The sequence below is a fragment of the Solanum pennellii genome, chromosome 10 (assembly GCF_001406875.1).
Source record: "Solanum pennellii chromosome 10, SPENNV200".
NCBI lineage: Eukaryota > Viridiplantae > Streptophyta > Magnoliopsida > Solanales > Solanaceae > Solanum > Solanum pennellii.
In genome coordinates, this window is record NC_028646.1 from 48,380,027 (window position 1) to 48,393,473 (window position 13,447).

The window sequence follows — 13,447 nt, forward strand, 5'->3', positions numbered from 1 at the left end:
TGGAGACCAGATAAAATATGTGAAACATTCCAACAATCCGGTCATTTACAAAAGTGTGGAAGTTTAATAACAATCTTCAAGCACAAAATGTAGAAGCTGAAATTGAGGAGGCACAACTTTTTAAAATTGCAATATCCAAAGCAAAGGAGGTATGTTGAGTTTGCTCTTAGTTACTACAATCATTTTTGTAAATTATAAGTTACCTAGATTTAACATGATTTTGAAATTAAAAATATTTTTAGATTGTTTTAATTGTTGAAACTATTTAGTCTTTTTAAATTTTTGTCATGCATATTTTCTGCAGATTAAGTAATCAAGTTTGATATTTAAAGCCCTATTATTCCTAATGGAGATTTTGGGGAAGACAACAATGGAGAAAAAATAAGAAACTATTTTGTAGAGAAGAGAGGGGTTTTTTACGAATGTTTTTGAGATCGTTGTAGTAGGTTTTATTTTTAGGTAAATAGGGTTTTAAAGTTGAGGAGCCAAAAATATTTAGTTTTTAGTTGGTGGGCCCTCTGTCTCGTCAAGATCTAACGTGCTTACCAGATGACACGCAACTTTATGGCCTGTGATGGACTGCAAGCAGTGTGCCTATCTTTGAAACCCCTTGACACGACATGATTGTAGTGCGCCAGAAGGCGCTCAGAAATTTGGCTCCTAGCATGGGGCACCAACAGTTCTTCTGCCCGCCATGGATGTGATTTTTAGCTAATTTTGCGAACCACCCATCTCTCATGGAATGTAATACCCTACGAGCTTCTTGCATGCTCATCAATAGAACATTATTTAAAAAAAATGGGTGCCTCTGTCCTAATATCTTTGTTTTTGTTGTGGCACAATTTTTTTTTTTGTATTTCTTATTATATAATTTTTCATATATATCAGGATAAAAAATATCGTAGACGTTACATGGAAAATGAGACACCTAGAGATCCTAACAAGTCAATGGACATATCTAACATCTCGTAACTTTAATTAACTAAGAACGGGCTAAGAAACCAAGAATAATCATTTTTGGAAATAAGTAGGGGAAATTAGGAAAATTTCCAGCTTCCAAAAGTGAGTTTTGGTCATTTTCCAATGGCCATAATGTCCATCTCATGAAGAGTTTGGATGAGTTCTGTATATGGTTAAAAATACCTTGGAAATATCTTTTCTACGCCTCCAAGTTTGCACAAATCCGATGTCGTATGAGGGAGATATGTCTTTCGGAAGTTGGGTTGTTGAACTGAGCGAAGTCCAATCCGAATTTTAGTAAGGGCAAAGTTGTCATTTCACCCTAGTATTGCCCAATTCGTTTTAAGGGTTATTTAGGGGTAAATTCCAAGTCCCAAATCAGTTTTACAAAAACTAAGAACGCTAAGGGCTTGGGAGAAAAAGGAAAAAAAGAGGAAAATAAAAAATTGTCTACGAAATGCTAAGATCATTGCCTGGATTTCTTCGGGGGTGATCCCTATTGAGGTATCTGATATCATTCAGTGTAGGGTCCTTTCACCCATTACCCCAATTTGATTCAATAAAAAAATTAGAGTTTATTTGAATGAAAATCATGAAGTTTTTGATAAAAATTTGTGAAGTTCTTGTTGGTTGAATTGTAGTTGATCTCTAGTAGGTTTGATTCATGTCCCCAGACTTTTATCGGGTCTAATATATGGGGTAATGAGGTATTTAGGGATCCAATGTTTTTGGGGTGAGATCCATGGAAGTTTACGAGGTTTAGAGATGGAAAACAAAGAAGAAAAGTCGAAGGTCCCGTTAGGTTTTGTTTGATAGGCCTTGACGCACCGCAGCAGCCAAAGCGCCCAAGACCAGGGTCTGTCAAACACGACCTGGTGCCCCGCGACTCTCAGAGCGCCAAGACCCCCTCGAGACCCTATTATTTTCCTATCATTTCGTACTAGTTCCTAAGTGATGTACCTTTAATTCCTAGTTGATTCCAACACTCTAGAGTACATCTAAAGATCATTAAATGATTCATAAAAATGAGATGATGATCTTTGAATCAATAATACAATTCAAGGAAATCTAAGATCAAAGTCAAAGAATTTAATAGTCAAGTATAAAAGTTAAGTTTCAAGTTAAAGTTAGTTCTTAATTTTTTCAAGGAGTCTTAAACAATCATTTTAACTTTGATTTAAGTCTCAAGTTACAAGTCAAGCAAAGAGCAAAGAGTTTAGTTAAATTCTCAAAAGCAATAAGGGAACTATGTATTCCCTAAGAGTTAAAGTTTCAAGTTAAGTAAAGAGCAAGAGTTGAGTTCATTTCCCTATAGTTATAAGGGGTACTAAGTATTCCCTAAAGGTTGAAATATGTTTCGCATTTAATTTAAAAGGAAGCTAAGGAGTTCCAAAAGATTTTACAACTAAAGAGGGGAACATTAATTCCAAAAGGAGCTTTTAAAGCTAGAGGGTTCAGTAAATTATCTCAACGTAAAGGAAGGAAGTTTAAATAAAAGAATGAACTAAAAAAATTTTTGGGAGTAGTATTGACCGCCGATGTTGGAATGAGAGTTCAGATAACTCAAGTACCCATGTAAACCATGAAACCGTCATGGGTATTAATGTCATACTTTTTATATGATCACGTGAGATAGCAAGTGGATCTACTAGGTTGAGCATGTTCTACGCGATGGCAATGTATAGAACAGTTGTGGAAGCATTAACGAGACGGTGTATCATAACTTACGCTCATAGTGGTAGTTGTTGGTTAGAGAAACTCCCACAGAAACTATATTCATGTACAAGTAAAGTTGAGTTATTATTGTTTCATTTTTAATAAAATAAGAGTTTATATTGTTTTAAAAAGTTATGCACACACACACACACACACACACACACATATATATATATATATATACATATATATACACACACACACACACGCACACACACACACACACACACACACACACAACACACACACACACAAACAAATATATATATATATATATATAGAGAGAGAGAGACAAGCATATATGTATGTGTATATATATACACATATATATGTTTATATATTCACACATATATGTATGTGTGTGTGTTTGTATATATATATATATATATAGAGAGAGAGAGAGAGAGAGAGAGAGAGAGAGAGAGTTGTCATCTTATTAGTTGAGCAGAGCCAAGGTAAGTTCATCCTTACTCCATTTTAAGATTTATAGATGTGTTTAGCACTCCAACTCACATACTCGTACATTCAAAATACTGATTCCAATTCGCTTGCATTATTTTATGATGTAGACGCAGGTAACCAGGATCAACATGCAACGCTTCGTTGATTCAGATTGAGCTCCAGATTCAGTGGTGAGCCTCATTGCATTTTGGAGGACATCCTTTTCATTTGCTTTGCTAGTTTAGTTTTTAGGATATCGTAAGGTCTGTCCGAACATCTATCTCAGTCAGTTTGGAGGCTTCGTAGACAATTAGTAGTTCAGTTTGGAGTCTATTTTACTTGTTGAGACTTAAGTGCCATTTTGACCAGAATATTATATGAAGTATTTCTTTTTAAAATGATTTATATCTTGATTAAGTTGAGTTTAGTCTTCCGCTGAGTTAAGTAAGCTAGACCAAGGGTTTGCTTGGGGACCAACAATGGTCTTCTAGTGCCAGCCACGTCTAGGGTGTAGGCTCAGGACGTGACAATGTTGGCATCAGAGCACAGAGTTCAAGAGTCCTAGAGAGTCTATGAAGTTGTGTCTGTAGAGTCTTAGTTATCGGTGTGAAGCTCCATATCTATGATTAGGAGGATACAACATTTAAGAATGTTTCACTACTTTCATATTCTTTTGTGCGTAGAGTTTATCTCTAAATGTCTCTCTGTAATTCATGCTTATGCATATTTTCAGATCATCATGCCTCTACGAAGAGCAGTCAAAGGTTAACTAACTTGAAGAAATGTTGATGAGAAGGAGGTTCCTAATTAACTGAATATGCAACCCCAAGGAGAGGTTACAAATATGAAATTCTGGGAACCTATCCGAATGGTAAGTCAAGTACTGACTAACCAAGTTGAGAAACAGAGAGGAACTCGACAAGAAAGGGCTTACACCTCAAGGGTTCATGAGTTTCAAAGAATGAATCTTCCTAGTTTCATCTGATGAAGAACTACTCAGGATCTGTAGAATTTCTTATAAGAATTGCAGAAAGTATTTGAGGTAATATATGTGATTAACGTTGAGAAGGTCAAATTGGCTGCATATAAACTTAAAAGTGTGGGTAGAAATTGGTTTGATCAATGGAAGGATAGTAGAGTTGAGTGTGCACCACATCAAAGTTGGGCTTGTTCTAAGAAGCCTTCTTGGGGAGGTTCTTTCCCCGATAAATAAAGGAAGCAAAGGTTCGGGAGTTTCTCATTTTGAAAAAATGAATCCATGAGTGTTCATGAGTATGGGTTGAGGTTCACCCAACTGTCTCGCTATGCTCTATAGAAATGGTGAAGGATATGAGGAGCAGAATGAGCTTGTTTGTTGCTGGTTTGGGTCGTACTTCAAGCGAAGAAGGTAGGGTTGCAATATTGATTGGTGACATGGACATATCCAGGCTCATGGTCTATATGCAACAAGTTGTAGATAAGAAGATGAGGGTCAGAGAGGAATATCGAAACAAGAAAGCAAAGACTTAGAATGAGTCTGGTAAATATAAGGGTTGTTCAAGTTGACCAAAATATCAGAATTCAAAAGGGCATGCACCATCATCTGCTAGTGCTCCTTCTGCCAGAAAACAGGGTGAGTATAATGGCCAAAATTCATAGCAGTTAAAGGTGAGACCAACTAAGTCTCAAGGTAGTGTGGAACAAGGAGTAAGTAGGGCTCCTACATGTAGTAAGTGTGGTGAAAACCACCTAGGAGATTGTTGTAATGGTCAAACAGGTTGTTTCAAGTGTGGTCAAGAGGGTCACTTTATGAGAAAGTGCCCAAGAAAAAGCAAGGTCGTGCAAATCTGGCAATAGGAGCTCAATCTTCATCAGTTGCTCCACCAGATAGGGCAGCACTAGTGGAGCCACTTCTGGTACCATAGAGGGGTAAAACGTCTCTATGCAATTATTAGCCACCAAGAGCAAGAGAAATCTCCATATGTTGTCGAGGGTATGATCAAAGTCTTTACTTTTTATGTTTATGATCTGTTAGACCCAGGAGCAAGTTTATCTTTTGTGACCCCTTATGTTGCAAATTAGTTTGAGATTCAACCTGAAAAAACTTTGTGAACCCTTTTGTGTTTCTACACCTTTTAGGGAATCTATTCTTGTTGAAAGATCCTATCATGATTGTCCTGTTTACATCAATCACAAGAGTACCATGGATGATTTAATAGATTTACATATGGTAGATTTTGATGTCATTTTAGGTATGGACTAACGCCATGCCTGTTATGCATCAATAGATTGCAGAACTCAAGTTTTCAAGTTTTCAAGTTTCCAATTCCTAATGAGCCAGTCATTGAGTGGACTAGTCGTTCAGCAGTGCCTAAGGGTCATTTCATTTCGTACCTTAGGGCGATGAAGTTAGTTTCTAAGGGGTGTATCTATCACTTAGTCCGAGTTAATGACTCATGTGTTGAGGTACCTTCCCTTCAGTCAGTTCCTATGTTCAACAAGTTTCCAGAAGTCTCTTTTGATGGTCTACCCGGAGTCCTTCCCTAAAGAGAGATAGACTTTGTCATAGACATCATCCCAAATACTCGTCATATCTCTATTCCACCATACCGAATAACACCATCAGAGTTAAAAGAGCAATTGAAAGATTTATTAGCTAAAGGTTTTATTTGACCAAGTATCTCACCTTAGGGAGCTCTGGTCTTGTTTATTACGAAGAAGAATGGGTCCCTTAGTATGTGTATAGACCACCGCCAATTAAATTAGGTGACCATCAAGATTAAATATCCTCTTCCAATGATAGATAATGTCTTTGATCAACTTAAGGGTGCTTGTTGCTTTTCCAATATTGACCTCGGATCAGGTTATCATCAATTGAAAGTATGGGAATGTGACATTCCAAAGACAACTTTTAGAACAAGGTATGAGCATTATAAATGTTTGGTAATGTCCTCTGGTTTGAGAAATGCACCTACATCGTTCATAGATCTTTTATGAATAGAGTCTTTTAACCTTATTTAGATATTTTTTTCATCTTCTTCAGTGATGACATACTGATTTTTTGAAGGAGTGAAGAAGGTCATGCTAGTCACCTTATGATTGTTCTTCAGACTTTGAAACATAAAGAGCTATATGTCAAGTTCTCCAATTGTGAGTTTTGGCTTAAGTCTATGGCATTCATAGTCAAGATTATTTCCGGTGAACGGATTAGAGTTGACACCCAGAAGATTGAAGCAATTCAAAGTTTTCCTAGACCCACATCTCCAACATATATAAGGAGTTTCTTGGGTTTGGATTGTTATTATAGGAGATTTGTTGAAGGGTTTTCATCTGTCTCGCCTTCTTTAACCCTGTTAACTTAGAAGACAGTCAAATTTCAATGGTCTAAAGCTTGTGAGAATCCTTGTGCCAGTGAAGATTGCTTCCAATGATTGGGAAATAAAAAATACAAAAAACATTGCTATATTTCCAACACTCCGGATAGGCGGAAGGGTCTATGTCCATCCCCAACTACCTTTCAATCCACATCGGAAAAAATGCTTTCAAGAGTTGAAAAAGAGATTTATTACCGCTCCGTTTTTTACCTTACCACAGGGTACTCATGGTTTTTTGATGTATTGTGATACATCAAGAGTTTACTTGGCTGCGTGTTGATGAGAAATGGCAAGGTTATAGCTTATTCCTCTCGACAGTTGAAGGTTCATGAGAAGAATTTTCCAACTCATGACTTAGAATTGGTTGCAGTAATGTTTTCTTTGAAGATATGGCGCCACTACTTGTATGGTGATCATGCTGACATATTCATTGACCACAAGAGCCTCCGGTATGTGTTCACTCAGGAAGAACTCAATCTCAGACAGGGGAGGTGGTTGGAATTACTTAAGGATTATGACATGAGTCATCATTAGTGTCAAAGGTGAAACAGAAGCAAGACGAAGATCCCATTTTTCTTAATTTGAAGGCAAGTGTTCATAACCAAAGAGATTGGGTTTTGAAAAAGGGTGACATGGCGCGTTGAAGTATCAAGGAAGATTAGGTGTACCCAAGGTGGATGGACACCAAGAGAGGATCTTGGAGGAGGCTCACAGCTCCATATATTCCATTCATCCGGGTTCCGCCAAGATGTATCGTGATGTGAGAGAGGTATATTGGTGGAAAGGTATGAAGAATGATATTGCTGAGTTTGTCACGAAGTGCTCAAATTGTCCGCAAGTGAAAGTAGAGCTCCAAAGTCCTGGAGGTTTAGCTCAGAATATAGAACTTTCAAAATGTAAGTAGGAGATAATTAATATGGATTTCATCACAGTCTTGCCAAGATCTCGAAGGCAACATGATTCTATTTGGGTTATTGTTGATAGAATGTCAAAATCAATCCATTTCATACCAATAAAGACTACCTATTTGGCAGAGGATTATGCAAAGTTATACATTCAAGAAGTAGTAAGGATCCATGGAGTTCCCTCCATTATTTCATATAGAGGCGCACAATTTACAGTACAATTTTGGAAATCTTTCCAGAAAGGTTTGGGTTCAAAGGTTAACTTAAGCACTGCCTTTCATACTCAAACAGATGGACAAATAGAGCGTAATATCAAGAACTTTGAAGATATGTTGAGAGCTTTTGTGATCGATTTCAAGGGGAGTTAGGATGATCACATACCTCTCATTGTGTTCGCTTATGAAAACAATTACCCTTTGAGCATCCAAATAGCTCCATATGAATCTCTTTATGGGAGAAGATGCATATCTCCTATTGGGTGGTTCGAAGTTGGTGAAGTGGGGTTGATATGACCAGATCTAGTTCACCCGGAGAAGGTGAAAATGATTCAAGAAATATTGAAGACAACACAAAGTCGTCAAAACTCCTACACCGATTTTAGGAGAAGGCCATTAGATTTTGAGGTACATGATTGGGTGTATCTTATGGTTTCACCCATGAAAGTTGTTATGAGGTTTGGTAAGAAGGGTAAAATTAGTCCCCGGTATGTTCGACCTTATAGAATCTCCAAGAGAGTGAGTAATGTGGCTTATGAGTTGGAGCTACCCCAAAAGTTAGAAGCGGTTCATCTAGTATTCCATATCTCTATATTGAAGAAGTGGTTAGGTGATCCTTCATTGATAGTACTAACTGAGAATGCTGGGATTAAGGATAACTTATCCTATGAAGAAGTTCCGGTTTAGATTTTCGATCGTCAAGTTCGCAAGTTGAGGATAAAGGAAGTTGCTTCAGGGTCCTTTGGAGGAAAAAATTCATTGAAAAAGCGACTTGGGAACTTGAGGAGGATATGAATAAGATATATACACAATGAAATCAGGTACTAAATTATCTTCTTAGCACTTTATAAGGCTATGTATAAGTATGTTATTACTTTCGTTTATTTGTGGAGTGCTGAAATGATGCTACTACCCTTAGCTTAGTGAAAGAATTATAATTTGAGGATAAATGTTCCCAAGGGGGAGATATTGTAACATCTCGTAACTTGAATTAATTAAAATAAGATAAGAAACAAAGGTTAATCATTTTTAGAAATAAGTAGGGGAAATCTATAAATATTTTTAGCTTCCAAAAGTGAGTTTTGGTTATTTTCATCTGATCAGTTCTTTATATGGTTGTGAATCCCTTGGGAATATCTTTCCAATGCCACCAAGTTCGCACAAATCCTATTTCTATGAGGGAGATATTCCTTTCAGAAGTTCGGTCGTTGGACTAAGGAAAGTGCAATCTGGATTTTAGTAATGGAAAAGTATTCTTTTCACCCTAGTATTTCCTATTTCGTTTTAAGGGTTATTTAGGGGTAAAGTCCAAGTCCCAAAAAAGTTTTACAAAAACTAAGAACGCTTAGGACTTGGGAGAAAAGAACAGGAAGATCAAGAGTTATCCAAGAAAGGCCAAGATCGTTACGTGGATCTCGTCGGGGGTGATCCCTATCGAGGTATGTGAGATCATTCGGTGTTGGATCCTTTCATCCACACCCCATGTTGATTCAATACAGAAAATTAGAGTTTATTTGAATTAAAATCTTGAAGTTCTTGTTGAAAAGTTGTGGAGTTCTTGTTGGTGAAATTGTAGTTGATCTCTAGTAGGTTTGATTCACGTTGCCGGAATTTTTTCGGGTATAATATTTTGGGTGATGAGGTATTTAGGGATCATAAGTGTTTCAGGTGGGATCCATGTAAGTTTAGGAGGTTAAGAGATGAAAAAGAGAGAAGAAAGGTCAGAGGTACAGTCAGATAGCCCTTGGGGCACCGCGCCTGGTCGAGACCCTGAAGGAAGGCTCTTCCTGACAGGACCTGGCGCACCACACAAGCCAAAACGCCCCAGACCAGGGTCTGTTTTACATGCCCTGGCGCCCCGCGCCTCTCATAGCACCAAGACCCCCTACTGACCCTTTCTTTATCTTTTTGTACTAGTTCCTAAGTAATGTACCTTTCATTCCTAGTTGATTCCAACACTCTAGAGTATATCTAAAGATCATGAAATCATCCATAAACATGAGATAATGATCCTTGAATCCATAATCCAATTCAGAGGAAGCTAAGATCAATGTCAAAGAAGTCAAGAGTCAAGTTTAAAAGTTAAGAAGCAAGTCAAAGTAAGTTGTCAAAGTTTTTGAAAGAGTATTGATGAATTGTTGTAACTTTCATTGAAGGATCAAGTTACAAGTCGAGCAAAGAGAAAAGAGTTGAGTTAAATTCTCAAAAGTTATAAGGGAACTAAGTATTCCCTATGAGTTAATGTTTCAAGTTAAGTAAAGAGCAAGAGTTGAGTTCAATTATCTAAAGTTATAAGGGGGACTAAGTAATCCGAAAGGTTGATAAATGTTTCACATTTAAGTTAAAAGGAAATTAAGGAGTTCCAAAAGAGTTTTGAATTAAAGAGGGTAACATTGATTCCAAAAGGAGCTTTTAAAGTTAAAGGGCTCAGTAAATTATCTCAGCCCAAAAGAAGGAAGTTTTATTATAAGTATGAGCTAAAGCATGTTTTGGGAGTAGTATTGAGTACCGATGTGGGAATAAGAGTTCAAATAAGTCAAGTCCCTATGCAAACCATGTAGCCATCTTGGATATTAACATGTCATAGTCTTTAGATGATGACATGAGTTTAGCTAGTGGATCCACTAGGTTGAGGATGTTCTATGCAATGGCAAAGTATAGGACAGTTCTTTCAGCGTTAATGAGCGCTATATAATCACTTAGGCTCATAGTGGTGGTTGTCGGTTAAAGAAATTGCCATATAAACTATATTACTTTCATCTATGAGTAAAGTTGAGTTAGTATTGTTTCATCATTAATGAACTAAGTGTTTAAAATGTTTTTACAAGTTTTATATATATATATATATATATATATATATATATATGCATATGTTCTTGTTGCCATATGTTTAGTTGTAATCTTATGAGTTGAGTAGAGCTAATGTAAGTTCATCCCTACTCCATTTCAATATTTTTAGTAGTGTTTAGCACTTCTATCTGTGTACTCGTACATTCAATGTACTGATGTCAGCTGGCCTGCATTGTTATGAGACAAACGTAGGTAACTAGGATCAGCACGCAACGCTTCGTTGATCCAGATTGAGTTTCAAAGTCAGTGATGAGCCTCCTTGCATTCCAGAGGACATCATTTTCATATGCTTTGCTAGTTTAGTTTTAAGGATGTTGTGGGGTTTGTCCCAACATCCATCTCAATCTGTTTAGAGGCTTTGTAGACATTTATTAGTTCAGTTTTGAGCCTATATTACTTGTTCAGACATAAGTGACATTTTGGCCAGAATATTATATGAAACATTTCTCTTAAAAATGATTTATTTCTTGATTAAGTTGAGTTTAGTCTTCCACTGAGTTAAGTAAGCCAGGCCAAGGGTTCGCTTGGAGGCTAGCAATGGTCTTCGAGTGTCGACCACATCCAGGGTGTAGGCTTAGGGCGAGACAACATAAAAATGACATAATCAAATAAAACAAATGAATAAATAATCAATATAAGTGTCAAATAATAATATGAAATAAAAGATACCAAAAAAGTACAAGAGAATGTGTGATTAGTACTTAGTATGACATAAGCCTTTTATTCACATATGAGATATCGAGAAATTCTTAAGTCACAAAAAAATCTGGAAACTCTAAATACATAAAACGTAATAAAGCAGTCCATGGTTTTGCCCTCAAATTGTGAGGACTCACCAATTCAAAATTTTTATCATTGAACAGTTTCAATCAAGCCATACTCAGAGGGAGGAAGTCTAACCCTATATTACGAAACAATAAAGTCATAGTATACATGAATACTTTGGATGTACTAAGTATAGGAAACTTCATAAAAAGGCGGGCAAGATAATATGATGAACTTAAACATTATAATGACCAAATAAGACATCGCAAAATCCCTTAAAGTGAAATCATAACTCATAAACATGGTCAATGCATATTTAAAATAATAGAACACTTTGAAAAGAATTTTGAAGAAAACATAGTTTTTTATGGGATATTCAATGTTAACCAACAATAAGGCAATGTGATCTATAGCATGTAATCCGATGTAACACTCACACAAAAAGAGAGCCACTTTCAAAGGTAGAACTTCGTATCATTCATTATTACTAAGGTAGATCCACGAGCTAAGTTATTTCAGACAATCCTATAGGGTCATGTAGTTTGGTACAAGAGAATTTTGATTAAAGATCAAACCCTTCTAACATTAAGCCTCCATTCAAAAGTTCTTTGGATGCTAAGTGAATTCCAACGGAATAGGCATAATCATAATCATATCAAAATACATGGAAAGGAAATAACTTTAAACTACCAATCCAATCATAAATTTCTTAATTAGATAAGAATCTTTCAAACCATGAATTCATATTAAGGCACTTACCTTCCTAAGCATCTAAGTTATGATTCGATTCAAATGTGAGAAAATATTTCACAAATCATTGACACAATATCCGAAAAAACACCATTTATTCATGAATCATTACATTCATAAAACATACATAGATTAATAATTATAATTCAAAAGTTCATAATCATAGTTAATCTTCATAAAATAGACATAGGCATGTATCCATATGAAATCATTTGGAACTCATGGAATAGAACTAAATCATGCATTATAATATTGAAATTTAACAATTGAATCACAATGACTTGAATCCGTGGAGAATATCATGAAACCCTACATTTTGGGTCATTCTTTTTGAATCAAATGGATGAAAGGAATTCATTGGTGAAGTTCCTGCACACCTTTGGTAATCAAAGCCCTATAAATGGATGGAGAGACCTTGAAGCCCTGTTTTCACCTTAGAAGCTTGAGAGAGAATTGGAGAAGAAAATAGGTGAGAGAATTTGTGTGTTTGAATGAATGGGATTGAATGGGTAGATTTTTAAGGGTAAAATAAGTTATAGGGGTGGTTATAGGGTTAAAATGATATAGTTAAGGGGTTAAATGGGTAGAAAAAGATTAAAAAAACAAAAATAAATGAAAAACTAACAGAAGGACATATGATCTGTAGGAACTTCTATGGATTATTTTGGTTAGTTGTAGAAAAAGTATTAGAACCCGACAATCCTGATAAATTTCTATAGGAGACAACCCTAGGGCTAGGATGAACAAGTTTGCGCTGGGAGTGTCTAGCTTGGTGGAAAAAGAGTCTCGTACGGAAATGCTTCTTAATGATATGGATATCTCTAGGCTCATGGTTTATGCGCAAAAAATTGAGGAGTCCAAAATTAGGGAGATAAGACAAGAGGATGAAAGGACTAGGTCGGATGATTCTAGTCACCAAAGGCCTAAGAAGAGGTTTTATCCCCAAGATTATTCCATGGGAAACAAGGATAGGGATCCAAATCAACATTCTCAAGGTGGTGGTTGTTCCTATGAAAGGGCTAGGTGCCCTACTTCTGGAAAGCAACATAGGGGTAAGTGTCTTGCCAAAACGGATGGTTGTTTTGCATGTGGTCATAAGGGCCACAAGATGATGGACTGGCCAAACCACAAATCAATGGGGAAAGATGTCAATCAAGCTTCCCTAGATCGTAATGCTCCCAAAAAGAACCCTTCATCTGGGATGGGGGCTAGGAAGGATAATTAATTCGGATTGACGGTTTTGGTAAGTATTAACTCTTTGTTATTGTTTCCTCTGTATTATAAACTGATATTATATGGTTTTATAGTTCATATGATCATGTCATCTTGACGAATTACTTAAAGAATGAATTTTTGAAAATTTTTGGTAACTTGGTAGTGAACACAATGAACTTCACTGTGAGAATTTTGATTTTGGGGAAAAAAATTATGTTGTCTTGAATTAAAGTTTAAATGTGTGTAAAAGTATTGTGTATGAGCATTTTGAATTGTG

General features: G+C 36.3%; 1 protein-coding gene across 1 annotated transcript; it reads left to right on the plus strand.

Annotated features, from left to right (window-relative positions):
- The first annotated feature begins 12,694 nt into the window (after positions 1-12,694).
- LOC107001311 lies at positions 12,695-13,180 on the plus strand. The gene has a single exon (XM_015199412.1). The coding sequence runs from the start codon at positions 12,695-12,697 to the stop codon at positions 13,178-13,180; it is 486 nt and encodes a 161-aa protein (XP_015054898.1).
- The last annotated feature ends 267 nt before the right edge of the window (positions 13,181-13,447 follow it).